This window comes from Lonchura striata, chromosome 7, assembly GCF_050655825.1.
Source record: "Lonchura striata isolate lonStrDom1 chromosome 7, ASM5065582v1, whole genome shotgun sequence".
In the NCBI taxonomy this organism is placed as follows: domain Eukaryota; kingdom Metazoa; phylum Chordata; class Aves; order Passeriformes; family Estrildidae; genus Lonchura; species Lonchura striata.
Genome location: NC_140709.1, coordinates 34,605,662 through 34,630,963, shown reverse-complemented (window position 1 = coordinate 34,630,963; position 25,302 = coordinate 34,605,662). Strand labels below are relative to the sequence as shown.

The following is a 25,302-nucleotide window of genomic DNA, read 5'->3' as shown; positions in this document are numbered from 1 at the left end:
GATCTGTAGAGGCTTTCAGAGAAGCAGCAAATTAATGTTTCTCTTTCAATAAACCTTTCTCTTCCCTTTCTGTTGGTAAACCTGCTATTTCAGATGTTGCTATTTTTTAAGACCTTCAAACAAGCTCATATTTCCAAGGAGTGTTCAGTGGCCATCAGGGATCCAAAGCCTATCAAAGGCACTGGTCAGGCCTGTGAAATAAAGACCTTGGGTTTTGATTGTGTTGGCATCTTGCTTTGTAGAGGAACAGAAACAGCACATTTAAAAATTACTTTCTGAGTTCAGCTGTCAGAGAAGCTTTCTGTTGACCTTTACAAATTGATACCGTCACAATCAATGGACAGAATTTTAAGGGCAGCCTCTGGGGTGGGGAGGCGGGAATGAACCCAAACATTTATAAAATATATATGGAGTGTGTTTTAAAAAGCCTGAGAGAAATAACAGCAAGTATTAAAAGGGAGTATATTTGAACAAACTGCTTCATAAAGAATTTATAATACCTGGTTCTAAGTACGGTTAGTTAAAACTTAGCTATTGAGATGATTTCTGAAAGTATAGAAAACTAAAAATAAGAAATACATGTGCCTTAGGTTGGTGCAGTGCAGCAATAGGTGGGTGAGGGAAGAAGCAATTAGAGATGTTGCTTTGTGAGATTCAGTTGCAGGGATACTGCGTTTGAGGTGCAGCGTGGACTTCCTCATGCTCCCTCTGGCCTTGGGAGGCGAAAACATTTACCAAGGCTCAGGAGGAATTGTGTGAAGAGGGACAAGCCAGTCTGTGACTTCAGCTGCTGCCTTGCTAGTTTTTAAAGAATCTATGAGACGCACTGAGAAGCTCCTCGAATGCAAGCACGCAGTCCTCCTCCCCCAGGTAAAACAGGCAGAAGCTTCAGTGCTGCAGGAGCTTGCCCTGAATATTCTGCTCATGTACAGGGAGGTTATCAGCACACCAGGGACAGGCTGTGCAGAAGAGGCTGCCTCCACACTGGGGCTGCATGTTCTTATGCACAGCGCATAGAAGAAAGAAAAAAAGGTTCTTGCCTAGACTTTATGTACGGAAAGTTTGTTTTTCCTGCCTCTAAACTGCTATCTGAAAGCACCTGTTTTAATAAAACATATGGGGTTTATTACTTAGTGCAGCCACGGGCAATTAGGCAAATAGAACCTTTGGTGTAAGGAAGTCTTGTGTAAGAGAGCACATTAATTCTTTGACTTGATGACCATAGCATATACGACTCCCACAGACTCCAGGACGTGGTCTCTGTTCTTAGCCCAGAGTATTTTGGCTCTAGATGAGGTGTGGCATCCACCTGGGGGTCCAGAGAGCCTCAGCACAGCCCCTGCCTTCCCCTCATCTGCAGTACTTCCAAGTCTGAGTAATTACCATTTCAGCTGTCTTACGTGAGCTGGATTCTCCTGCCTGCTTGACAAGGTTATCGTGTTGCTTGAGAACCTGTTATTTTCATTAATGAAAAATAAACTGCATTCAGTCTCAGCTTAATAGATGTGTGTGTATTGGCTCAAATAGGGTATTTCTGTCATCACGTTCTCCTGTATTGCACAGTCACCTTGAAGCACTTGGGCAAAGCAGCTCTGAAAGTGTAGGCTCTGTTCTTGCCTGGTACTGGGGACACCCAAACCCTGTCTTGGCCATTTCAGGTGTGTCCCATGAGATACTGGTTTTCTTTAACTCCCAAGTATTTTTCCAGGCACTGTTTCAGTCCCCCTGCGGTTTTGCCTTGTCGGGTTGCCAGAAGCTGGGACGGTTGTTCTTTTCTTTAGGCGTTGAAATTTCACAAATTTCACAGTCACTTTAATCATTTTATTAGGTGGTGTTTGGGTTATGTGATAATTACTAATGTAATGCTAGGAAGATTTCTGTGGGTGATCCTGGGGAAATACCTTTTACATGTCACAAGTGGCTTGTGCTTAAGCTGTAATGAGGCGCCTCTTGCTGTGTGCTTTAGCGGTGACTAATTACCCGTGGTACAGTAGAGACATAAAAGCACCTGTCCCACCCACCCACTCCGGGCTGCATCTCTTACATAAGTGATGCTTAAATACTAGTAAGGGGGATCTGAGGGCTTTGTGAGCATCTTGCCAATCTATTTCCAATATTGTGCAGGCAGCGAGGGCTGCAATCCCTTTCCCAGCGCAGCGCTGTCGGCGCTCCCGACGGCTCTCCCAGGCTGAACGGATGCGCTCCCCCGCGCCCACACGAGCTCCGTGTGTTTGCACACTGGAATTAAAACACATCTCAGCTGAGTGAGTGCTCCTGGTATTTGGGGGCCCTCTGGGGAAGGCAGAAGCAGGGAGGGAGGCAGACAGGCCTGCGGCTGTCGGGGGCTGTGCGAGTGCCGTGCAGTGGCAGGAGCTGCCAGGGAACTGCAGCACCACTCAGCACTGCGCCAGCTGAGCACCCCTGGAGACCACTGCCAGGGGGGAAAGAGCCCTTTGTGTCCCTGCTTTGGGAGCTGGGAAATGGTTTTGGTCCAGCCTCACAGCAGATCTTACTCACTTGGCATCCCATGCCAAATTGATTTTTGTTGAATGTGTAAAAGACCAGACCAAGTGCCGGGTTCCCCTGTGCTCCTCCTGCTCCCACCTTTGGGTGTGCCCCCCTGGTGCTTGTGGGTTTGTTAGCATTCAGGAACACACATAATCACAGGATATGATTCCATGCAGGTGCTTTTATTGAGAGCTCTGGGAAGCAGGGGTACAGACCCAAATCTGACTCTGACACGGCTTTCGAGCTGAACGTATTTTATATTCTATCGTTATATGACTTACATATTAATTATTAAACTTATATTGTTCTATTGTATACATTGACATGAGTTTCTCGTGATCTTTCTTAGGTCCCTGACCACAGTTTCTCATGATTATTCTTATGATTAAACAGTAATTATATTTAATTACTAAACAATCATCGCATCTAACAATTATATAATTTCTCATGTACTAGCTACACAGGTGCAGTTCTAGTAAGTACAAGTTCTTCATGTGCTTAGGGTGTTTATTTTTCCACGGCCTACTAAGCTTATTTTTCCTGTTAACCCTAAATCCCCATGATTTTAAAACCCTTTCACTATCAGGTTCATGCTCCATCATCTTCCCCCCGCTCTTTCCCTTGGCATTGAAAAAACAATCCAAATCCTTCTCACTGCTGGGACCTGTAGAGATTTCCACCACTCTGCCCTGGTAGGGAGCCAGGGCATGCTGTGACACAGGGATAGAGGGAGACAGGCTGCCACTGCTGCTGCACTGGAGCTGCACTGGAGCAGTATTTGGATGCTCTTAGACCTTCAGCTTGGCACTGGGAAGAACGTGTGGCCTTGCATTATGGTCATTTATCTGCAGGCTTATTAGTCTTAGAAGGTATTGGTGATGGTCTGAATTTTGGTTCATGTTATTAAGGGTTAACGAAACACTTAATCTTGGGTGCTGCACTCAAGTGCCTGACTAGTGCAGGAAGAGTTAGTCTGTAATGTTCTTCTGCAGCTACATGGATGATTCCTCTACGTGGTGGTTTGGAGGAGCAATGTTTGCATGGACTAACTCTCACTCTGGAGTGGATTTCCTTGGAGAGGAAGCGTAGGTCAGGTGGAAAAAGGAAGTTGGAGATACTTCTTTTGTACTGGGAGGCCCACTAAGGAGCCCAGAATGGGATCCTGGTAAAAGGAGAAGAAGCTGGAGGACAGTGGAGACCAGTGTTGTATTTCAGAGCTGCTAGAAAATGATTTTGTTGTCTCAAAATGTGGCCTTACCTGAGCTAAGCCAGGGGCTGGGAGCAGAGACCACTCAAATCTTCTTTAGATAATATCTGCTAATTGCTTGTTTGGGCTATGTACTTCATTGGGAAGTAGCTTGCAATTTCTGAAGATATTTTGATAAACTAAGTTATTTTTTGCATCTGGTATGAAAATCCCACAGTCTCCCTAAGCTACTCCGCTGCATGAGTGGCTGTAAAAAAATGCTTTAATTTTAAATGTTTTCCTATCACAACACGTGTGCTGGTAATTTGCCAGTGTGACCACTGGAGCCACAAACATCTCCTCAAAGCCATCCTGATGGGAATGGTGGTCAGCAGCACGGGGCCACGTGTCACCCCCATGTCACCTCCATCCCTCGGCTTCCCCACCAGCTTGGAGGCTTATCTGCTGCCTCCTTGTCAGAGTGAGTGCTTCCAGATTCACAGCAAGACCTCAAGGAGAGACAGATGATAGAGCAGATGGTAGATGACTAATTTGGCAAAGTTAGATGAGTGGAAATTGTTTGCTTTAATTGCTTGTCAAGTCCAGTACCTACATTATAGTTAAGAAGTGACTATTTACCCTCAAACAGAACAAAATGTGGAGATGAGGTGTGTTTGTGTGTGTGTGTGTGTGTGTCGTGAAGAGGAGGGAGAAAAAGTGCAGAAGTACATAGACAAGAAAATTTGGTACCAAGGCTTAAGGCAGAAGAACCATTGTTAAAACTTCTTGTATTAATTTCTGCCTTTTTTCAGTGGTAGCTGTGTGATACAGGTCCTGCATATCATTATTCCTATTTATTCCTTTACAGTTGCTGTGCCATAATATAGATGTGATATAACTAGAAGAGAAACAATGCTGGAAATAATGGCATAAAACAAGCTGGTGATGATGGCTTGACACAGTCAGTACAAGTGAATATCCGTGAAATGTCTCTGTATAAATCTGATCAATGCTTTGATGGTGTTTCTTGGTTGGTATGAACAGAAAGGCACGTCAGTAAAATATGCTGTGTGCCATCCACCAAAGGGATTTGGAGAGTTTGGCACAAGGAGAAGGTTCCATCAGCTCACAAAAGCGTTATCACACATAGCTAATCCTTCTTGATGGAGTCACAGTCACTGTGGGTCTCTGCTGTGCCCAGCTGTTTCTGTTCATAAGATTTGGAATGAGCTTCCATTTGTCAGTGGCACATGATCAGCCTCTCTTGGAGGTGGGACCAGGCTGGTAACACACATCCTTGCAACTTTTCTGGAAGTGCTGGAAAGCTCTTACAAAGGCATATGAAATGATGTTTGAGATTTGAGGGACCAAATGTCAATAAATGAATGCTTTTTGTCCCTGGAACTGTCTCAGGCAGGGACTGCTTCTCCGTGCTGTGGAGAAGAAATGCTATGGGGGAAGTGTTGGTGCTGCCTGTGCTGTGTCACCTCATCCCAGTGACACCCTGACGGGCTGGGCAGCAGCTGGGTGGCCATGCTGAGCTCCTCTTGTGGCCATGTGGCTGTCCAGGGCTTCGTGGCACTCGGGTTGATTGCATGCAACTGGATTCAAATGGGATGATAATTTTCTAGTGCAGAGCAGACCTTGCGGAAGGAAAACACTTGTGCCAGGTGAGCTTTTAATTAGGAGTACAGAGAAAATGATGCTCTCCTTCATTACAGTCTCCCACCTAGGGAAAGAAAGCCTCCAATTCTAAAGCACTCTCCCAAAGCACTGGGAGATTTGCTGGTGACCTCCAGGAGTGTTTTGCCTTCTCACGGGAAACATCTGCAAGGCTCTAAGTGCAGACAACCCGCGCTTCATTAGGACGTGCCTAATTGCAAGAAAATTCAGGGCTTTTGCAGCTCATTCAAGGAGAACGGTAAAATAATAATGAAAGGATTAAAAGTGTGTTTCCCCTTCCTGTGTGCCTACGTGACAGGGTGCCCAGGCTGTTGCTGAGAGCGTGGAGCAGAAAGAAGTGAATGGGGATTGCTGGTAATTAGTTGTTCCTTAAGGGGCTCCAGTGTTCCCCCCATCTGGGGGTCTTAACAAATTGCCACGAGTGTTTGCAATTATTAATAAACAGTTCTGTTAGCTGCCTTTCAAGAAACCCTGATAATGGTGCTGTTTGTAAAAACACAGCTAATTAAGTAAACAAGTGGGAAGTATGGGAGAAGAATGTGTTAGAAAGAGATGATTGTTGTTGGGCTCATCTTTTATGGGGTGAAGGAACCTGTGATTATCCTTTTTATAAAGACATTCCTCAAACCAGTAAGTCCAAGAATTTAAGCCTCCCTTTGTGTTTTTGGCCCACTTGACAAACTGATTGACAAAGGGAGGTTGTGCTGCCTTCAGGCAGAGGCTGGTGCAGGGTAAAGGCACTGCTCTCCTGCATCCTTGCCAAAGAGATGATAATAAATGTTTTATGATTCAGAGGAAAATATATTCAGATGCTTGAGATAACTGCCTTGGAGTTGGAGACGAAGATGCCTCATCACTGCTTCTTTGAGTGTGTTTTAGGAGAGGAGTGAGACACTGGGATTTCAGGTGGGGGTGACCGTGGTGGAGATAATGGATTCCACTCTTCTTCAGTACTCCAGATGTAGGCTGATCTGGAAAGAGGTTGAAAAAGAAATTATCTCCTTCCAAAAGTTGAGCTGGGAGGATTATAAAATCCATTAGTATTAGAAGGAGCAGAACTAGATGGAGGCAAGTGTGATTTCTTAATTTAACGTATAGATTTATCATCAACAGAGCAGAGCAAAATAATGGGCTAAAAAGCAGAATCTAATGGACATTTTGAAATGTCTCCATTATTTGCCACCCTTAAGTGAGCATTTGAATGATTTGGCTATTTTATGAAAAAATGTCAATGGAAAATTAATTTCCAAGTCATGTGCATGAATATTGATGAAAAACATCATTTCAATACAGAGGATTATTATTGTTGTAATTGGGACCATTAGAAGCTGAAACACTGTCACTTGAGGTAGCTGGTGATAAGTAAACAACTGACTGTGAAGTGTGAATGTGTGAGTAGTGCCTGGAATCCACTTTTGTGATGACCAGGCAGTGCTCTGCTCCAGCACCCACCCAAAATCCCCCATGACTGGGGTGCAGGTGAGAAGTGGCCGCTGGCTTGTTGCCATCACTGCTGGTTTGGGATTTCCCAGATGGAAGAGGCATGTCCTTGAGCTTTGGGACAGCCTTAGTGGGTGACTCTGCCCATGAGCACTCTGTGAGGTTTGTTGTCAGAATGTGGGAAGAGCAGAAATGGCTGAACACATCTAGGGGGAGAGATGGGTTTGAGGGCTTGGTGGGGTGTCACTAAATCAGCTCAGACTGGACCTTCCCTCACAGACTAGGGCAAAATGTAGGGGAAGTCTGACTTTCCTGGGTGTGCATTGGAAGAGCACTGGAGGTTTCCCTCATGGAGGTTCTTCTGTAAGCACAGCAGAGTAGGTGACCAGAGATGCTCAATAATGAGAGCAGCTTCACACTGCTCCTCCTTGCCCTGTGTTAGAGACAGGGAATGAGTAATTTTTATTAACCAACAGAGGTTCTGCTGCTTGATTTTTTTTGTTTTTTTTTTTTTTTTTTTTTGCTGCTCATCCGTTCCTGGGGCTCTCGTAAGACTACACATCTAACAATATAAAACAAAGTGCTTTGAGTTCATGAAATACAGATTATGGTGGTTTTGCATGGCATGACAAGGAAATACATTTTGTTGTGCTTGTGTTTATGCCTCGAACATCCCTGCAAATATATATTATTTTGGCACTTAATTTTAAAGAGCTGCTACAACACATAGATGCCTGTTGCTGTTCCAGGAGAGGAGCAGGATGTGAGTAGGAAAAGTTCTTGCTCTGTGTTTTGCTCAGGGACAGAGGCATTGGGATTCTTGTGTGACTCTTGCTAGGTCCCACTTCACACACAGATACTTCAGTGCTTTTTAACTACCTTGGCAAATCAGACCCAGAACAATAATTTCTGCCCTGCAGTGGCTGGGAATTGCCTCATGGCTCAAAATGGGGCATAAAGCTTTTAAAGTAGGAGTTCACAGTCTGCTTGTGGCCAGTGTTCCTCCCAGGTTTGGCTCCCTGCTCTCAGTGGGCCAATATCGGAATCTGTGGCATTGATGATTCCAAAATTGCAAAAAGTCTCTGTCTTTCTGCCCCGCTGCCAAAGCAGAAGCCAGAATTGGTCTGTGCTGGTTTCCAGGTTGTTTATTCTGTTTATCTCTAACATGTTCTGCTGCCCTGCCCAGCTCTGTCCTGCAGGGCAGCGTGTGGGGCTCTGCCCTCAGTGGGATGTGACAAACATTAAATACCAGAAACTCCCTGGGCTGGATTTACAATAACGTGCCAATATCTGTCACCTATGTTGGACAGTGTGTCCCCAGCCTGAACCAACAGAACAATGCCAACACCACAGTGAAACATGGAGGGCATGAAGAAGGAGAAAAAGGACAAGACACACCCAATTTCCTCCATCTTGTCCTCTTTGGACCCCTAATCTAGAATCCTAAAATTTTACTTTTGCACCCATGCCACACTTAATTATTACTTATATCAAGCACTCAGAGCTTGTAATTCATCCTGTAAGATTGCAAACTCTTTTCCATGGGCAGAGATCACAGCCAGTGTCTCTGGGGGCTCTGTCCAGGGGGTTCCTGACCCCTGCCAGGGTCCCAGGGCAGCCAGAGGGAAGCCCTGGATTCCTACAGGCCAACAGGAGCACTTTTGTGATTGTCCATGGCAGCAGCACTTCTCTCTCATGGCAGGAATGCCTTTTTACCCCTTTAGCTGTTATTTGCCTTGAAAAACCTGCCAAGAGCATATGTTTTAAAGGATGTGATATACTTTCCCAGCCCTTCTTCCTGCAAGTGAAGGACCTAACCTGCTTTTCTTAAACACTGGCATAGTTTCCTCTTTTGTATTTTGAATGTGACATAATGATTAGGTGCATCAAAAGCATACATTGCAAAGCTGAGACAGAGAGATTAATGACTTATTGTAACAATGGATTATTAATGATCCATGATTATACCCACATTTGCTTTGTGACTTCAGCTTGTTGTGCAGGTCAGAGCTCTCTCGTGCTCTGAGTTCTGTTTCTGCATCAGCTTGCACTGCTGGTTGGGTACCATTGAAAAAAAATATGTGTACTTCTGTGCCCGTCAATTGATGTAGGATAATCACTTTTGGTGTGTGACTTCATTTGAGGCAATCTGTGACCAATTTTTTGTGGAAGGAAACTTCTCTTTTTAAGATGGACATTAAGGTTTTGGAATTGCTATGAGATAAATTTAAAGGATCAGAATGATTTATTCTAAATTAGCTTTAGAGTTTTTTTTTTGTTTGTTTGTTTTTGTTTTGTTTTTTTTTTTTTTTTTGTTTAATCCAAAAGAATTGATTACTAGCCATATCAAAAACTGGAAGAAGTCACTGCTGTGGTTTGGCTGTGCAAAATTAATCTCAGTCAAATAAAACTCATAGCCCTGGTTTACATCTGGGCTGGCTTCACCCCTGCAATCCTCTTGCAAGAACAGGCTCCAGGTGTTTCTGCCTCCTCACAGCAAACAAATTACTCCATTAGCTTTCAGGAAATGTTTGATGGGTGTGCAACATGGAATATCAGTGTTGCAGTGTATAGCTTTATTAGCTGAGCTGCAGGAATTGTTTTCTGAGCTGTGTTGGTCCTTAGCACGGATTGCAGAATGGAAAGGAAGGTATTTATTAGTCCTTGGGAGCCTTAAGACAGAATAATACTTACCTGTCTGGAAATATGATCAGTCTGTATTTAAGGAAGGAACACACCAAACCATTTTGTAACTGTTAATCAAGAATTTTTAGGTGCCCTGGCAGGCACAGGGATGTGTCTCCCTGAAGAGTTGGCACACAAGGGCAGGTCTCAATGGTTTTCTGAATAAAACTGTGCACATGAGCTAGGACAGGGCTTTGTATTTCAGAAAGAAAGGTGTGCCATCTCCTAGTTGCAATTCTTAATCCTTCCAGTGTCCCCAGTCCACCAGAGCTAAGTGAGGTCTCAATATGACCATGCCTTTCCATCTCCCAAAACAGCTGTTAAAAATATTATGAATAAAATCGTGTTTAGGTATGATTTACTCTAAGTGCTAAGATTTTACAGAAAACCTAAAAGTTGGAATGTTCACGCTTTTAAGTTAAGCCTCAAAATGAGGTGGCAACTTCTGTTTTAAAACCTGAGCAAACCAAGTAATTCTCTTTTTCTTCAGAATGATGAAGAAATGCATAATGAACATAGGTCAAATATTTCAAATTTTTAACTGTAGTAAGAACATTGAGATTTTACTTTTACCAGATCATAGAAAGAAATAATATTCCAGCATTTCCTATGGTGGGTAGACCCAAAACCTATTTGGAGAGTGGCCCTTGCAGTGCCTGTTCAGCTTTGGTCCATCCTCTTTAACCCCTGGAAACACAACCCAAAAATGATCTGATCAGCCCTTTACAGTGAATGGTTTGTGATGAAACCAGCCCATGGGAGCCAGCAGGAACTTCTACTGCCATTTTTGGGGCAGAGGGAGTTTCCTTGGAGAAAATTTTGAGTAGGTCATGGGCTTCTGACTGCCTCCTGAAGCCCTTTGCCAAGAGGCTGCTGGAAGCTCAAACTGCCCCAGCACAAGAGCAAATAATTCTGCAGCAGAGAGACCACAGAGGGAGCAGAGATTAGAATTGTTCCCATTTCTAGTGAGGAAAAGAAAAAAAAAAGAGGGGGGATGGGGGTATAGTAAATAAACAGTCAATAATTGTAGTACTCGGAAATCTAATTACTTTTGGTATTTATAAAATAGACCTGCATCATTCAAAAGAGTATGTTTTAGCCAATTTTACTGATTATGCCTCTGGTCCTGGAGAGTTTTGTTTGTATTGATCTGATCCAGAAGTGGGATTGGCTGCAGAAATGCCATTCTTGTCAGGCTCCTGTTTTGCATAATATAATGCCCATTTCAAAAGTTTAGGTATACCCAGATTAATTTTCTGACAGGTAAGAACAACTCACAAGCTGTTGATTAAGAGGAGAAATAAGTGCATTGAAACAGAAAAAACAAAACCAGCCCAGCCCCACACTTGGCCATTTCAGCAACATCTCTGTCTGAGCAGGCTGAGCAATGTGTGAAAAGCTGATCGTGTAAAATGCTGCTTCTGTATTTGTTTCACTCATTTTTCTTTTACTCATTGACAGCAGGCTGGTGCCCTGAGCTGAGCTGGGAATCTGGGTGGCTTTCAAATGGGCTTCAAAATGTAGAACAGAGCAGTGTAATATTAAAGGGTGTCCTTTGAAAACTGTGTCAAGATGGTGTTTCCTGACATATCTTTGCTGTGCATTCAGCCTGGGGACTTGTGGAAAGTCAATGTGCTTTTTGCTGTTGTTTTTCTCCTATTTAATTACCTAAAGCTGGGAAGAGCTGGGGTCTTAAGGAAAGTGATAGGGAAAGCAGTGTTGGGTGTAAGTCTTCTGCTCGGGTTGCTCTTGGCTTGTCCAAAATACTATTCAGAAGAGGGAATTTGTTGAATTATCCAGGTCAGCTTGGATGCACAGGTCTCTCCAGCCTTTTGTCCTTCAGCCCAGGGTGGGAGTGGCTCTGCCCAGTGTCTGATTCTGTCACTGGTGGAACTGGTGGGGGCTTGCTGAGGCCTGGCTTTGACCCTTTGGCTGCTGGGGTCAACCTGCTTGGCCTTTTTCCTGCATTTCTGCCTTTTCAGCTTTTCTGCATTTGGTGGTAAATACCAGCACCTCAGCCCATTTGGTGAGAGGTGTTCAAATTGCTGAGATGATCACAGGCTGTATTTCTATGTTCCTGTCTCTGCTGCTGGTATTCAAGTGTGACTTGTGTGACCCAGCCCTGTGAATCATTATAGATTTTTGTTGCAACTCCCTGTATCACTGCGTACAGACTTTACTGTGCTCCAGTGCCCCTCTTCCACAGTGGCCTGATGGATTGTGCTGTGGTTTTTTTGCAGTGTGTGCTGGCACTGAGAACAAGCTGAGCTCCCTGTCTGACCTGGAGCAGCAGTACCGGGCCCTGCGCAAGTACTATGAGAACTGTGAGGTGGTGATGGGCAACCTGGAGATCACCAGCATCGAGCACAACAGGGACCTCTCCTTCCTGAGGGTAAGCAGGCTGCTGTTATCCTTCCCTCCTCCTTCCTCCCTCCTTCCCTCTGCTTCTTTTTTGGGGGAGCAGCGATAGGTGCTGGGCTGGAAAAGACCAGGCTTCTCTCCCACCAGCTCTGCTCTGATGGAAGAGGATGATAAAATGCCAGGGATGTGCAGAGAACAAGAGCAATGTCATTGCTGTGGCAGGTGCTCTGAGTGTGAGTCATTTGGATTTATCCAGGACGTGGGGGAGAAAGCTGTGCCACTGGAAGGTGACACCTCGCAGGTCTCTCACTTTGTGTTGCCCCAGGGCAGGTTAGGTGGGGTTTAGGAAGGTCAGACAATCATGCAGATAAGCACTGGAGGACTGGCAAAGCTAATCCTAATATGTACTGATTTATAGACTAAGCAAGGGAAGAGCTCTGGGCAATGTTTGTGGAGCATTTAAGAGAAAGAAAAAAGTGATTGCTGAATCAACATGAAACGTCCTTTGGGTATGAGACTGGAGCTATGAGCCTAACAATCTCCAGCATCCAGGGGAAGTCTGTGATAGATGAAGGCTGTGCTGCTGTTGGGGAGCCTGGGTTGTGGATTCCCTCAGTCCTCTTTGCATCCAGTTTTGGATTTGTGAAGGAACATTCCAGTGTGGTTTGCAGATACCCTGTTGCCATGCTGGAGAGAGAACGGTGAACACCAAGTTCAAAGAACTTAAGCCTGTTGTTATTTGGCGTTTCATGTTCTTTATGTTTAAAGAAATATCCCCCTAAAGGAGTGATCCAGGTGGGCATCTGAGGATGCTGCAGGTGATGTGGCTGTAATATGGAAAGTAGGTCTGAGGGCTAGGGCAGAAAAAGCAGCCTGTGCCACTGTGGTTGCAGTCTGTGCTGCAATTGTACTCTCCATGGCACAGATAAGGTTTACACTGCTCATACTCTTGCCTGGACCTCTTAAAAATGCTGCTGTCATGTTGCAGGATGCGTGTCCGTGTGTCAGTGGCACGTTCACATGGCAGGAGTGGTGGAGTTTAAATGTGGCAGCAGGAAGAGGCGGTGGGAGGCAGCCCCAGCTGCTTGGCTTACCCTCACTCATTCCCTGTGCTGGGTCTCGGGTGAGCTGAGTGCTCAATTCCAGTCTGGAAAACTGTGAACTTTCCACCACGGGCTCTAGCAGAGGCAAAGCCGAGCAGCGTGTTTAGCTCTGCTTCACATTGAATTTGTTGGGGGTTTCACAGCCTTGCCACTCCATACATTGGTGTATATTTACTCGGCGTGTACACCAGATCTGTGAGCAAAATTCAGCTCCCAGACGTGTCTGGTGTAAGGTTTGGGGTGCTAATTGCACTCAGACTAACAGATTGCCTGTTAATTTGAGTGACGAATGCCTCGGAAGTGAATGCTATCCCTACATTTCACAGTTGTGACAGGTGGGGAAAACACATATGCCTTTGCTCTGAAATAGATACAGCCCTGCTGCAGCTGGAGCAGCGTTGGACAGGTGGCAGATACTCCTCCTGTGAGGGCAGGATCCCTGCTCTGACTGGGGCATCTCTGCAGTTTCAGATGCCTGCTGAAAGCCCCTGGCTGGAATTCATGGCAGGCAATCCTTCCGCTTCAGCTTTCCTTCCTCCTAACTCCTGCTGGGACGTGGGGTGCCGAAGCCCACCCTAGGTTGGAGGTGGCTCCGTGTGATGGAAAACCTTCTCCTCCAACCCGAGCTTCCAAAGAAAGGCTCAGCAGTCTCTGGTTGTTTATTGCAAGTTATCTAAAAGATTTTCTTCTCTGATGCTGCAGTTTGTTCAGCAGCTCAGGCAGAGGCACACACACACCCTGACATCCTCTCTGACTCCTGGCTGCTTCTTCTCTCCCACCCAGGGCTGCTGCTCTCTTTTATATGGTACATTACGTGTGACATAGTTACAGTTTTCCCCAATGCCTACTACCTATATTAAATGGTGCTTTTCTACTCTAAACCAATCTTGAGTGCCAACATCACCAAGAGCATGGAGGTAAGGAAGGAGAAAGAGGGAGGACAGGACAGGCCCAAATCTCTCCATCTTAAAACCTCTGACCCCCATGTACAAAACCAAAACCCCCCTGTACAGGACTTAAAACCCCCCTGTACAGCACTCAAAAATTCTTCCCTCTACTTTGTAACTACTTCTACTATAATATCTAAACTTTTGTGACTTCTTGTTCTTCCTGCAAGGTTGGTAACTCATTCCATGGCTCCAACCCAAAATCACAGCTGTTTCCAGCTGCCTGCCAGGGTCTCAAATGCTTCTGACCTGGACCCAGAACCTCCAAAAATGTCTGAGGGACATTTTGAGTTCCCACAGTGGGGAAAGCAAATGACTTGGGAATCAGGAATTAGCATTCCTCACAGAGTGCTGCCATAAGCAGCTTAAAATATTGGTGGAAAGGAGGCAGTAAAATCATCAAATGAGAACAAGAAGGAAAGGTCCTGTTTGGTAAATGAAGGGGTTTGGTCACCTGTGCTTTTTGGTGACAGCTACTATTGCTTTTTTATTAGTTTTATTACTTCTCTTACCTGCATCTGCTCCCTCACAGATGTCTCAGCAAAAAAGCAGAACTTGAAACAAAACTCAGCAAACTGAAAGGCCTAGTTAGTATGATGAATTGTAGTCATTAAAGTAGAAAACCAAACAGAAGAGAACATGTTCTCGGTGAGGCAAATAAATAAATAAATGTTGGCACATTTACGCCGATAATTCGACATTCATTAGTCAGGCAGTATTACTCCTTTTATCATATTAAAAATGGTTTTAATGGCCAAATGAAGGTGGCAGATGGGACATAACTAAGAGAAAGGCTGTTTGTCTCTCTCAGATTTAAACACGGTGAACTCTCCGTGCAGCATCACGCTCCTTCAGCCTGCTGTGGTGTTTTAGTCCCTGTTGCAGTAATTCCCCTCTTCCTCCACCAAAGCCACTTCAGGTGGATGCTGGTGCAGCCCTGGGTTATCTGTGTCCCCAGCTGATGACAACCATGGCTCTGTGTGCCCACCTGCCCTCTCTGCAGTGCTCAGCTTAGCTGGGCCACTTCGTGCTCCAGGACAGAGGGAAGACCTGGTAAGCTGTAGGCATGCTGAGCCTTTTCATCATGCAGTAATGAACAAATAGCATAAATGAATTGAAGTGAAAAAAACCCATAATTTTATTTACCCGGCGGAGGAACATTAAAAGATCAGCATCCCATCTCTCATATTTATTTAGACATTTATTCCCTAAGTAGATTTGCTTTATGTCTATGAGTTAGCTCTCTGGATATCTGCTGATGAAGACTAAAAGGGGCTGTCTGTCACCTGAATGAAGTGCTCAGCCACTTCAGCTTCCAGGCCTGCAGTCCATGAGGAGCTGGATTTCTGTAAGAAGGGATTGCACGTGCCAGTTGTTCCTTTTCCTGCTGTTCCTGTATGTGAGCAGAGCAGGAGGGCATATCACCTGTGTTACTTTAATCTATTTTGTTTTGGTTCCTGGTTGTGTTATAGTCTGGGTATTGCCTTCCTGTGAGCAACTGCAATATGAACTTGTGTTCTGCATGTGCTGCCCTCCAGCTCTGCCAGCTCTGCTCCTGCTGCTGTGCTGTGGCCACAAGGGAGTCGTGGCAGAGGAAAGGAGAACTCAGTAGCAGGAAAAATTGTGTCTAAGCCTGGGTGTTGGGTAAGGATAGATATTTGTGACATCTGTATGACAGCTGGCTTGCTTTGTCCTTCTTCTGAGGCTCAACCTACTCACAGAAAATGCACAAGGGGTCATTCAGCTTTTGAAGTCCTACCTCTGCCAGCTCTGGCAGTGAAAGGAGGCTGAGGTTAATGCAACTCATGGCTGCTGTAGTCCCACCTCCCTGTGGCAGCCAGGGCAGGCTCTCCACTGGCACAGGTGCTGCCAAGAGCGAGATTGAACTGAGCAGGGCAAATCAGAGGGTGGAAAGCAGCCCTGAGAGCTGCCTCGTGCCTGTGGGGCAGCCAGGCTCACCCAGGGAGTCAGCAGTGACAGTGTCAGGTCAGGCTCCATCTCCCACTGCTTCCCAAGCCACCAGCACGCCTCCCCTCATTGCACAGCCAGGTTTTTGCACTGGGATTTGCTCCATGAAAGCAGATAAGCTGCTGGAGCTGCTGCGTGTCTTGAGTCCTGTCCAGGCGAGAGCTGAGATTTACTTCCCTGCTTTGGACTTCAGAGAAAAAAAACCTTGAGAAAAGCTCAGGTTGTTCACTGGTTCATATTGCAAACAACTGTTTGAAGAACAGAATGGGGAACCTATTTTAGTTTAGTTTGGCAGAGCTGACAGTTCCTATTGTGGGCTGTTCTTATTTCTTAATAACATCTCCATATTCAAATTTCAAAATAATATGCACAATTAGTGTATCACATAACAATCTTCTGCAAGTACTTCTGTTAAACACATTTGGTAAATGAGAGTTATCTTTGACTAATCCCCTGGCTTTTAGCAATTCACAGTCAGTAAATTGTCTTCTCTTGCCCAGATTTTATTTAACCAATTCAGATTATTTATTTTTAAAGACATGATCAAAGTTCTGTGCTGTTCCCTGCCATAGCTCTCCCAAGTGATTATGAAACTCACTTTTAACCATGATCAACACTCTTCAAAAATTATCTCCCACTGCTTTGTGTTCTTTTTTCATTCACCTCAGCAGTGCTTGTGTAGCTCCTCCAGCCACACTTTCAGGGCAGCTAGCTGACATTGAACAGGGTGGATGTTTCATGGTGAATATTACATTTATTGCAGAGTTTAGGGCCCCATCTCCCCTCTGTCAGCACTTATAGACCTGTGCTTGGTGAGAACCCCTGCCAGCCCCACCTTAGCCTGTTCCTTGCAGTCACATCTGGATTCCTGGGGCAGGTGGGATTTGGCCATTTAGACTTTATGTTCTTTGTCATTGGTTGTGTCTGATGTTAGGAGGAAGTTTTGGTGAAGGAGACCCCTCTGCAGGGCAAGGACTGCCAGAGAGCCAGGAGAGCCAGAGAGCCAGGAGAAGAGTTGTGTTGCCAATGCTGCCTGGCCCTGTGGCATTTGGAGCTGCTGCTTGTTAAAAAAACAGAAGTAGGGGGAGGTTTTAAACCATTTTTGGTCTTATACAGCAAAACAGGGCAAAGAAGGTGGCAGAGCTGAGAGGAGATGTTGGCACAGAGAGTGTCTGCATGAGGAAGGGGTGTGCAGAGAAGGAGGCATTGCTTGGCAGAGCAGTGTGATGGTGTGTGTGGCTCCTGGAGGCCTGGCAGCACAGCTCTGCATCCCTTCTGCAGCAGAATGGGATCTGACTGCCCAGCTGACAGGCTTCAGCAATTCCCTGCTCAACAGAAAGGGCTGTGGAGCTCTGTGCCTGTCAGGAGTTCCCAGAAACAGGCTGTGGGGGTAGCAGTGTCTCTGGGGACAATCCCCAACATGTGCTAGGACAGCATTGCAGTGTGGCCCTAGCCCAGAATGGGGATCTCCAGAGTTGTGCAGTGAGTTGCAGCACTTGCCAGGGAGTGTTTTGTCCTTGGCTGGCAAGAGGCAAAGTGGCTCCCAGGTAATTACAGACATGGAAATGGAGCATGGGTATTTTTGTGTTCCTGATTGCCCTCCCAGGACCTTACCTGTTAGAAAACAGAACATAGACAGCAGAGGTGTGATGGTCAGAGCTGTGCATGCCACACTTGTGAAGGCTGGCCTAGAACAGAGACTAGATGGAGTTAAAGAATAAAGTGGGGATTTATTAAAAGGCTTCAATGGGGATCCACCTTGGGCAGCCCAAGAGCCCAGCCAGGGGTCTACCCAAGATGAACCAACATGGTCACAAAATGGACAATTGGTCACTGGGTCTCTCACTTTTATAAGTTCTGCTCCATTTTCATATTGGAGTTCCTTGTCCCATTCTAACTTTAGGTTATGAAGTCCCATCCTCCTTGTTTTTCTCTCTTCAGCCCACGTTGTTTGTGCTTTTGGGCCTGAGATTTGGATCATTTGTCCTTGATCCCCAGCTAGAGAAGGAATTGTTTTGTCTTCCTACTCTGTGCAGAGAGCCACCATCCCCTGATATGAAACTCAGACCCACATATTAATATAGCACAGAATCTGAAACATATCAAAGCTAAAACCTGAGGCATCAACACAGGGTGGAAAGAGGACACCTCCAGCTTGCTGTTGATCACAAGTGCTGTGCTGGGTGGGTTACAGGAGACCAGCTGGATGCCAGACCACGCTTCTGGCGTGGACAGAATGTTTCACACGGGCTGTGATCAGCTGCCAGCTGTGCTGGGTGAACCTGAGCTGAGTTTAAAGTGAGCTGCATCCCAGACTCAGAGGGTGGAGTGGGAGCAAAGGCTAATTGCAGAAGGCATATGTGATACAGCTCTGCTGCTCCAGGAATTAGGCTTCTTCTGCCGTTTCCCATTGCTTGTGTAGAAATAGCAGCTTAAAATGACCACAGCAGTCTCAACTCTTCTCAAAATGGCGAGGAAGCAAGGAAGGGAATGCCACAGATTTTCATGGTCCTGTTCTTGGAAGCAGGTACTGCAATGCTGCAGGCACAGTGAGTAGCTGAATACCAGGCACAGTTGTGGTAACTGGTGTTCCCATGGCCCTCATCCTTTATATTGACAGATACCATGCTCCATAGTCCCTAACATAGAGTCAACCAGCTCCATCCTGAGCCCACCACTCCCAGAGCCCCCCAGCTGCTAGGGAAAAGGCATCCAGCACTTTCTGACCTAAATGTCTTCAGAGGTGTTACATTACTTTTGTGCTGCTGTTGCTTATCCCCCTTTGTGCTATACTGACTTTCCTGTGCTGTCCCAGTCTCCACTGCAGGTATCTATAGCTCAGGCATGTCCCTGTAGCTCTGCAGGCTGGTCTTAGCAGCCCCTGTGCCTCCCTTTATGCTCAAAATCCCCTTTTTTAGCACAGCCTGTCATGGTTTCAACTCAATTTTGTAGACACAGGACATGGTGCTGTTCATCTTGTGCCAAATCCTCTGGTCTAAGCCTCAGGCTGCTGCTGCTGGATGCAGCTTGGTAGCCCAGGGTTACCTGCTCACACCTCCCCTTCCTTCTCCCTAAAAAGCTGGGTCAATATAAAATAAATCCTCAAGTTGAGTTTGCCAAGCTGTAACAAAAGATATGCTCATTAGCATATATTATTTAGCAATTATTTTTGGTGGCTTGGTATGAAAGGTACATTTGAAATGGCCAGTTGTGTTTAGGAGGAGAGTTGGTGCTGTGGGAATGCAGAGCTGGGTGCTGAGGAAATGCAGGCTCCTCTTTGGGTGCAGCAATGAACTGTGGGGTGAAAATTTGGGGTTTTTTTGGGGGGGAAGTTGTTATGGAGGATGGCTGCAGATTTCCAGGATAGCCTGAGTTTACTGGGGATGGCACTGGGCTGCTCCTCACATCCCACCTGCTGCAGGGTGAGTGCTGTAAAGCCACTGAGGCAGCAGCAGCCACATCCCCTCGTCCCCGTGGTTGATTTGCTGTATAAAACTCAGGTCATCATTCTCATGGGATGATGAGTAGGGGGTATCAGTCTGCCCCTTGCTGTGCATCCCCATGAAGAGGCAGTTCAGAGGCTCCCCTGCCAGAGCTCTTGGGGATTTTGGGGACTGATCCCACCATGGGGCTTGTTTTGCCCCTTCTCTGTGTTGGCAGTGGCCAAGAGCTTCCCCAGCTCTCCCCAGCCTTTCTTTCCCTGTGTCTCCTTTGATAAGCAGGAGCATCCTTCAGCTGCATCATGTGTAGAGAGGAGAGGTCAAGGTTTGAAGTCCAGGTTGATTAAGGAGTCTCTTTAAATTGTCTTTCAGCATTTTTCATTCAGCTCCTATTGTACAGCAGGCAGCCCATCCCCAGCTGCCTGGGAAGCCTGTCTGATTCATGTGCAAGGCAGCAGTAGCCACTCCAGATCAGGAGAGAGATCAAAGGAGCCTGACTTAAATAATTCAGAGTGGCTTAGACCCACACACATGCTCGAGATCAGCAATATCCTTTTCACTCCATCCCAGTTTTGTGTTGCAGTGAAGCTGCCCTTGGCTGGGCAGAGCAGAGCACTGGGGAGGTGATTCAGGGTGGCTCCCCCATGCCTGGGGGCTGCACCAGTCCTCCCTGTGATGTGAGGTGGAAGTCTGTCCTTCTCTCTGCTCCTCTTGAAGCTCACAGGCTCCTCTGGCAGCTTTTGGGTCTGGCAGGGGAGCCCAGGCAGGTGTGGGATGCCCACCTGGGAGTGCTCCTGTTGTGCCAGCGTGCCCTTGCACAGCACTCCCACCACCTGGCTGGGCAATTAGGAGGTGCAAGAGGCTCCAGGACAAAAACATGCCCAGGACATAAGGATCACTGCTCCAGGTGGAGTGTTACCCAGTTTTGCAGAGGTACATGCTGGATGGATCACGTGTGGAGGATGAAAATACAGACCAGGAGTCAAATATTGAACATGAACAAAACTGTTTGGATTTGTGGCTCTGTCTAGGCTTCTTACTTTTTAAAAAAAATTAAATACAGACTATCAATTTATTTCTTTTCCCATTGTTTAGTGCCTGATCAGAGTCTTCCTTCTGTCTATCCATGAAGGGTGATGCCTGGGTGTCTGTAAAATACATGTGGCTAAGCCAGAACACAGAAGCTGCAGGGATGAATACTACATATTAGTGGAGAGGAGGACATTATTAAAGATAAAACAGTGCAAACCTTCTTAATTAGGTGTTGTTTCTCTTCCAAGCTGATCTTCCCTCTAGGCCAGTAAAACCAATTATACCCTCTCTCAACCACCTTATGTTGTTAATGATCTTACTCTTTAAATGTAAACCTCTCCCCTACAAATGGGATTGGAAGTGTTGGCCTTATTGAAACTTAAGAAAAACAAACAGCAGTTTGTTAAACCAGCCACTGGAAAAAAAAAAAAACAAACCAAAAAAACAAACCACCCAAAACAACTGAAACAACTGTGATTGCAAACACTTTTAAATTATAAATGGATTTGTTGGGTTGTAAAGCAAATGAGGAGTTCTCTTTCAAGCATAGAAAGAAAGGTTATGTGGTGTAAGTGGTGAGTGCAATGAGATTTGAAGTCTTAACCCCAGCTAGAGTATGGCATAAACTCTACCATTTCACTCTGTTCACTGACAAGCTTTGCTCAGATGCCATTGAGCAAAGCTTGTTTATTCTTATTTATTCTCCTCTTTGTCCACCCACCCTCTGAAATCCTTCAGAGGAACAGGGATGCAAGCTGGGAGCACAGATGCGGTATGGAGAGGGATATAGCTACACACACACACACACACACACATATATATATATATATATATATATCAGCTATATACAGGTGTAGCAGCCTGTGCCAAGTGGAAGTGTGTTGCACTTTCCTTTGAGTAACATTTTCCTCTTTTCCTGAGCATTTAGGCAACACATTGCCAGCTTTTCCTCTAAACCTCCCTCCCTCCAATCCCATTTTACTATGGAATAAAATGAAATTAGACAAACCAACTGTGAGAGAGCTGAATAATCTTGCATTGTAATACACAGACTCAGAGTCCTGGATCAATGGGCTTGAATTACTGTTAAAATCCATATGAAAAGAAAAACAAAGTCTTTTGCTGTAAGCTGTGTCAAGGGGTGGAGGAGCAGAGGGATGGATTGAGGCTTAGCCAACAGTTTTTGTGCTAAACTGGATCAATTTGCAAGGTTTCCTCTGTAGATGCCAGCCGCAGGGCTTTTGTGGTTCCGAAATGTCAGCACAATTGTGCAGCCTGCAGAATTCAGCAACAGTGCTCCCACCCCAACCATGGCCACTAATTACAAATTGCAGCCCCACACTTGCGCAGGTCCTGGGTGCCCAGGAAGGCTGGGACAGAGGGAGAAGTCTGCCTTCCTGAGCATGCTCCTCAAAAATACCATGTCAGGGAGTGTTTTCATGGGTGTGAAAGCTGCTTCATTGCGTGGGGCTGCTCTGAGGAGCTGGGGGACTGGAGCTGGCCAGGCTGTGACACAGGATGTGTCTTTGTGGGACTGGGGACTGAGGATGGATTCACCCAACCCAACAAGCAGCCAGCAGGGATATCTCTGTTAAACACACATGAGCTGGTTCTGCAGCTCAGAATTCTGAGAAATTCTGAGACATGCTGAGACATTCTGAGAAATAAGAGCTGCAAAGTTCTGCAGCTCTTCATTCCTGCAGGGAATGAAACACTGACTTCTCAGGGGACATGTGCCCGGGGTCATACATCATCATGGGAAGGTGGAATGGGAAAAATTTGGTTAAAAAGTCAACAGTCTAGTCCTAGTTCAAGGCAGTACTTCCACAGGGTAAGCACAACCATTCTCATCCACTGGTACATGATGTTTGAAGTTAACTCAAAGGCTAATAGAGTCTGCATACTGTACTGAATGGCTTGCAGTGCTTCTTTTCCCCCTTTGGTGGTCATTAGTCCTTCCAGAGAGAAAGAATGAAGTGTTTTGAGGTATCGTCTGAACATAATAAACCTGAAAATGTCAAAAGGCAAGGCAGAAATATCACACTGATTTTGACAAACCTGCACTGTTTTGTGCAAGGAAAAATAATACTGGTAGCTTAATGCTGCTTACTGGAGAGTAGCTATACCAAAAATGAATTTTGTGAGAGAGTTTATGCTCATGCATTAAGAAAACAACTTTAATGAGCACAACATGGAGCTGAAACCCTCAAAGTAAATGCCATTCACTTTGAATATGGTAGAAGGGAGTTTTGTAGCCAAGTGATTCAAGGGCTTGAATGGTGGCCAGACCCTGATGTCACCACTTATTCAGATTTCTTATGTTTTGGGGTGCTCACTTCTGATTCTGCTGTTTTGGGATTGACTCAGATCCTAAAGTGCCAGCAAAAAACCCAGTATTACATATTGATATAATAATACAATATTACACTATGTGTAATAATGCAATATTTGACATGGGTGTCTAATTCAGGCTAACAATGGTGATGGTGGAAGTATCTGTATATTGCTGCCTCCAGACAGGGGAGCTTGAGATGTACAACAGGGTTGGCTTAAATTTTGTAAACCAAAAAACAACACCCTGGTGTAATACAACCCCAGGAATGATAATGACAGTTCAGCCTTCAGTTCAAATCTGTGGTGAAGAGTGACAGCTTAAGAAAGTAAAATCCATCCTGAATATCAGAGAAGCACATAAGATGATTAGGGGAAAAAAAAAACCAATGTTCTCCCTGTATTTCTGTCCCATTTGTGTTATGGTCTCATGAACACCTGCTACTTTAACCTAAAACAGGGAAATGTATTAAAAACATGCCTGGATTCATGTGGAAGGCACTGCGGGAAGGGACTTCAGTTCCAAATAATCATCAGCAGTATGCAAGCAGAGAGAAATGGTGTAAAAGAAAATCTTTGCAGGTATTTATGCTGTGTTATACCCACCTCAGAGAGTGGAGACAGCTGCTCAGCTTCAACCTACATCGTTTTTGCTGGTGCTGGTTGCAGTCCCAGCTCTCCAACTGGTGCTGGGCGTCCTCCCTGCCCGACTCCTCTGCCTGTTTTTTTTTTTTTCCCTGAAAATGCTGGCATTCAGAATTGAGGCCAGGTGAGGTCCAGCAGTTTAGGAAGTGGGAGCTGACCCCCCTGTGCTGTCAATTATCTCGGGTGCCTGGCAGCAGCGTGGCCGGAGGTCACGGCAGCGGTGCCCGGTAATGACAGCAGGTGCTGGAACACGCTCCCTTGTCAGCTCATCATTCCAGTGCCAAAGTAATAATTTGATCTCAGCAGAACAGCTGGTTTTAGACTACAGATTATCCACTATTTCATCTCCTCACGGAGCTGCAGAGCTGATTTGTTTCAGCTACAGATCAATTATGTCCCAAAACAACACTCAGTTCACTTGTATCGTGTGAAATGAAGATAAAATGGGTTCAGGCATTAAGGATAGATCTTGTATTACAGATCCTCTGTCCCTGCACATAAATACCCATCACCAGGGAGTGAGTATTCATTCATTCCTGGGGCCAGTCGTGCTCATTTCATTAGGAGGCAGTGAATTATTTTAGCAGAACAAAGCATAGATAAGAATGAACTGTGCTTAAAAGGGCATTTATTTCTTGCACTTCCTGTAAGTGTCCCTGGTTGGGGGATACCCTAATCACTCAAAGTGATCTAATGTGTAGTCAAATACATCTGCTTAGAGCCTGTTGGGAAGCACTGCATATTGCGTGGGAGGAGATCAGTCCTTGCAAAGTAAGTGTTTTCAGGTAGTCTTTTCCTTGATGTTATTGGCCTTTTAAGCAAAAGTTTCTCAGTGAAATTGAGAATTGTTGCTTCATTTGCAAGGAAGACCTCTCACCTTGCAAATCAATGTGGAGTGTTCTCAGCCAGCACACACCTGGACTATGCTAAGAAGCAGCAGTGTCCCAAAATCATGGAATAATGGCACAGCTAGTGGTATTCCTAGCTATGCCATTATTATGCCATCCTAGCTATTCCAGCATTTCCTTGAGCACAGTAGGTCCAGCACATGTAAATCTATACCAACATGGATATGTTGGCATCTTTCACAGCAGCCCTGCCATCTCCTGCTTGGGGATTGATTCAGCTCATGCTGGTGGCTAAATAGAGCTGGCTGCAAGTATTCACCAAGCAAATGCTGGTAAAATGTTAAAATATTGCTTTTGCTTTGGCTTTGTGAGCCCGGTGTTTGACCAAAACCTCTTCTATTTAATGGAAGAGGTAATCTGCACACACGTGCACAAACACGTTGGAGCCAGCCGAGCCTGCAGCCAGGAGTTATAAAAATCCTATTTATTTAAATGACTTTGAATAGAGTTCACCTACTCCCTGAGATTTCAGTTTAAAAATAAATCATTTTGGTTGTGTTTCTGCACCTCAGTTCCTCCCGTAAAAGGTCACCTTTCTCCAAATGTGCCTTCAGGTTGTGAGGCCTCATCATGGTTTTTCTTTTAAAGTTTCAGTTGTTGGTTAAAGCCCTTGCAGTACCTAAAGCGTTGGGTTGTTTCTTCTGGAAGGAAATTACATATCCTTTTACATCTAATAAGGGCTGAAATTTTGCTAGGTGAAGCAACTGGTAGTTTTACAATGTCTGCTGACTGAACTATCCCTGCAACTCTAAGAAGCCTAAACCCAACAGCTCCTTAAGCAATTTTCAATTTTTCTTTTCCTCCCATGAAATTTTAATGCTCCATGATGACATGAATTCATAGTGGATGCAAATGTTTATCAGATCTGCTGCAGACAACATCCACTGGATGTTAATTTGCCAGAAGCATGAATCCCATTGTGTGTGGTTAGCAGGGACTTCTCAGAAGCAAAAGGAGCCAGCCTTCATCTTGGCTTCAGGAGAGCTCCCAGTAAAGGTTTCTCTTGTTTCCCTAAATAAACATCTCCAGCTCCATCCTCCAGAGGCCTCTCGGAGTGCCCCTCTG

At 45.4% G+C, this 25,302-nt stretch overlaps 1 protein-coding gene across 9 annotated transcripts in view; it reads left to right on the top strand.

Moving 5' to 3' along the window:
- The window catches only part of ERBB4 (erb-b2 receptor tyrosine kinase 4), a 595,041-nt gene that overhangs the window by 213,717 nt on the left and 356,022 nt on the right, over positions 1–25,302 (top strand). For all 9 annotated transcript variants that reach the window (XM_085584640.1, XM_085584638.1, XM_085584639.1 and 6 more), the window contains exon 2: positions 11,743–11,894. In XM_085584640.1, the coding sequence (XP_085440766.1) occupies positions 11,743–11,894 (152 nt within the window). The remainder of the gene's footprint in view (positions 1–11,742; positions 11,895–25,302) is intronic.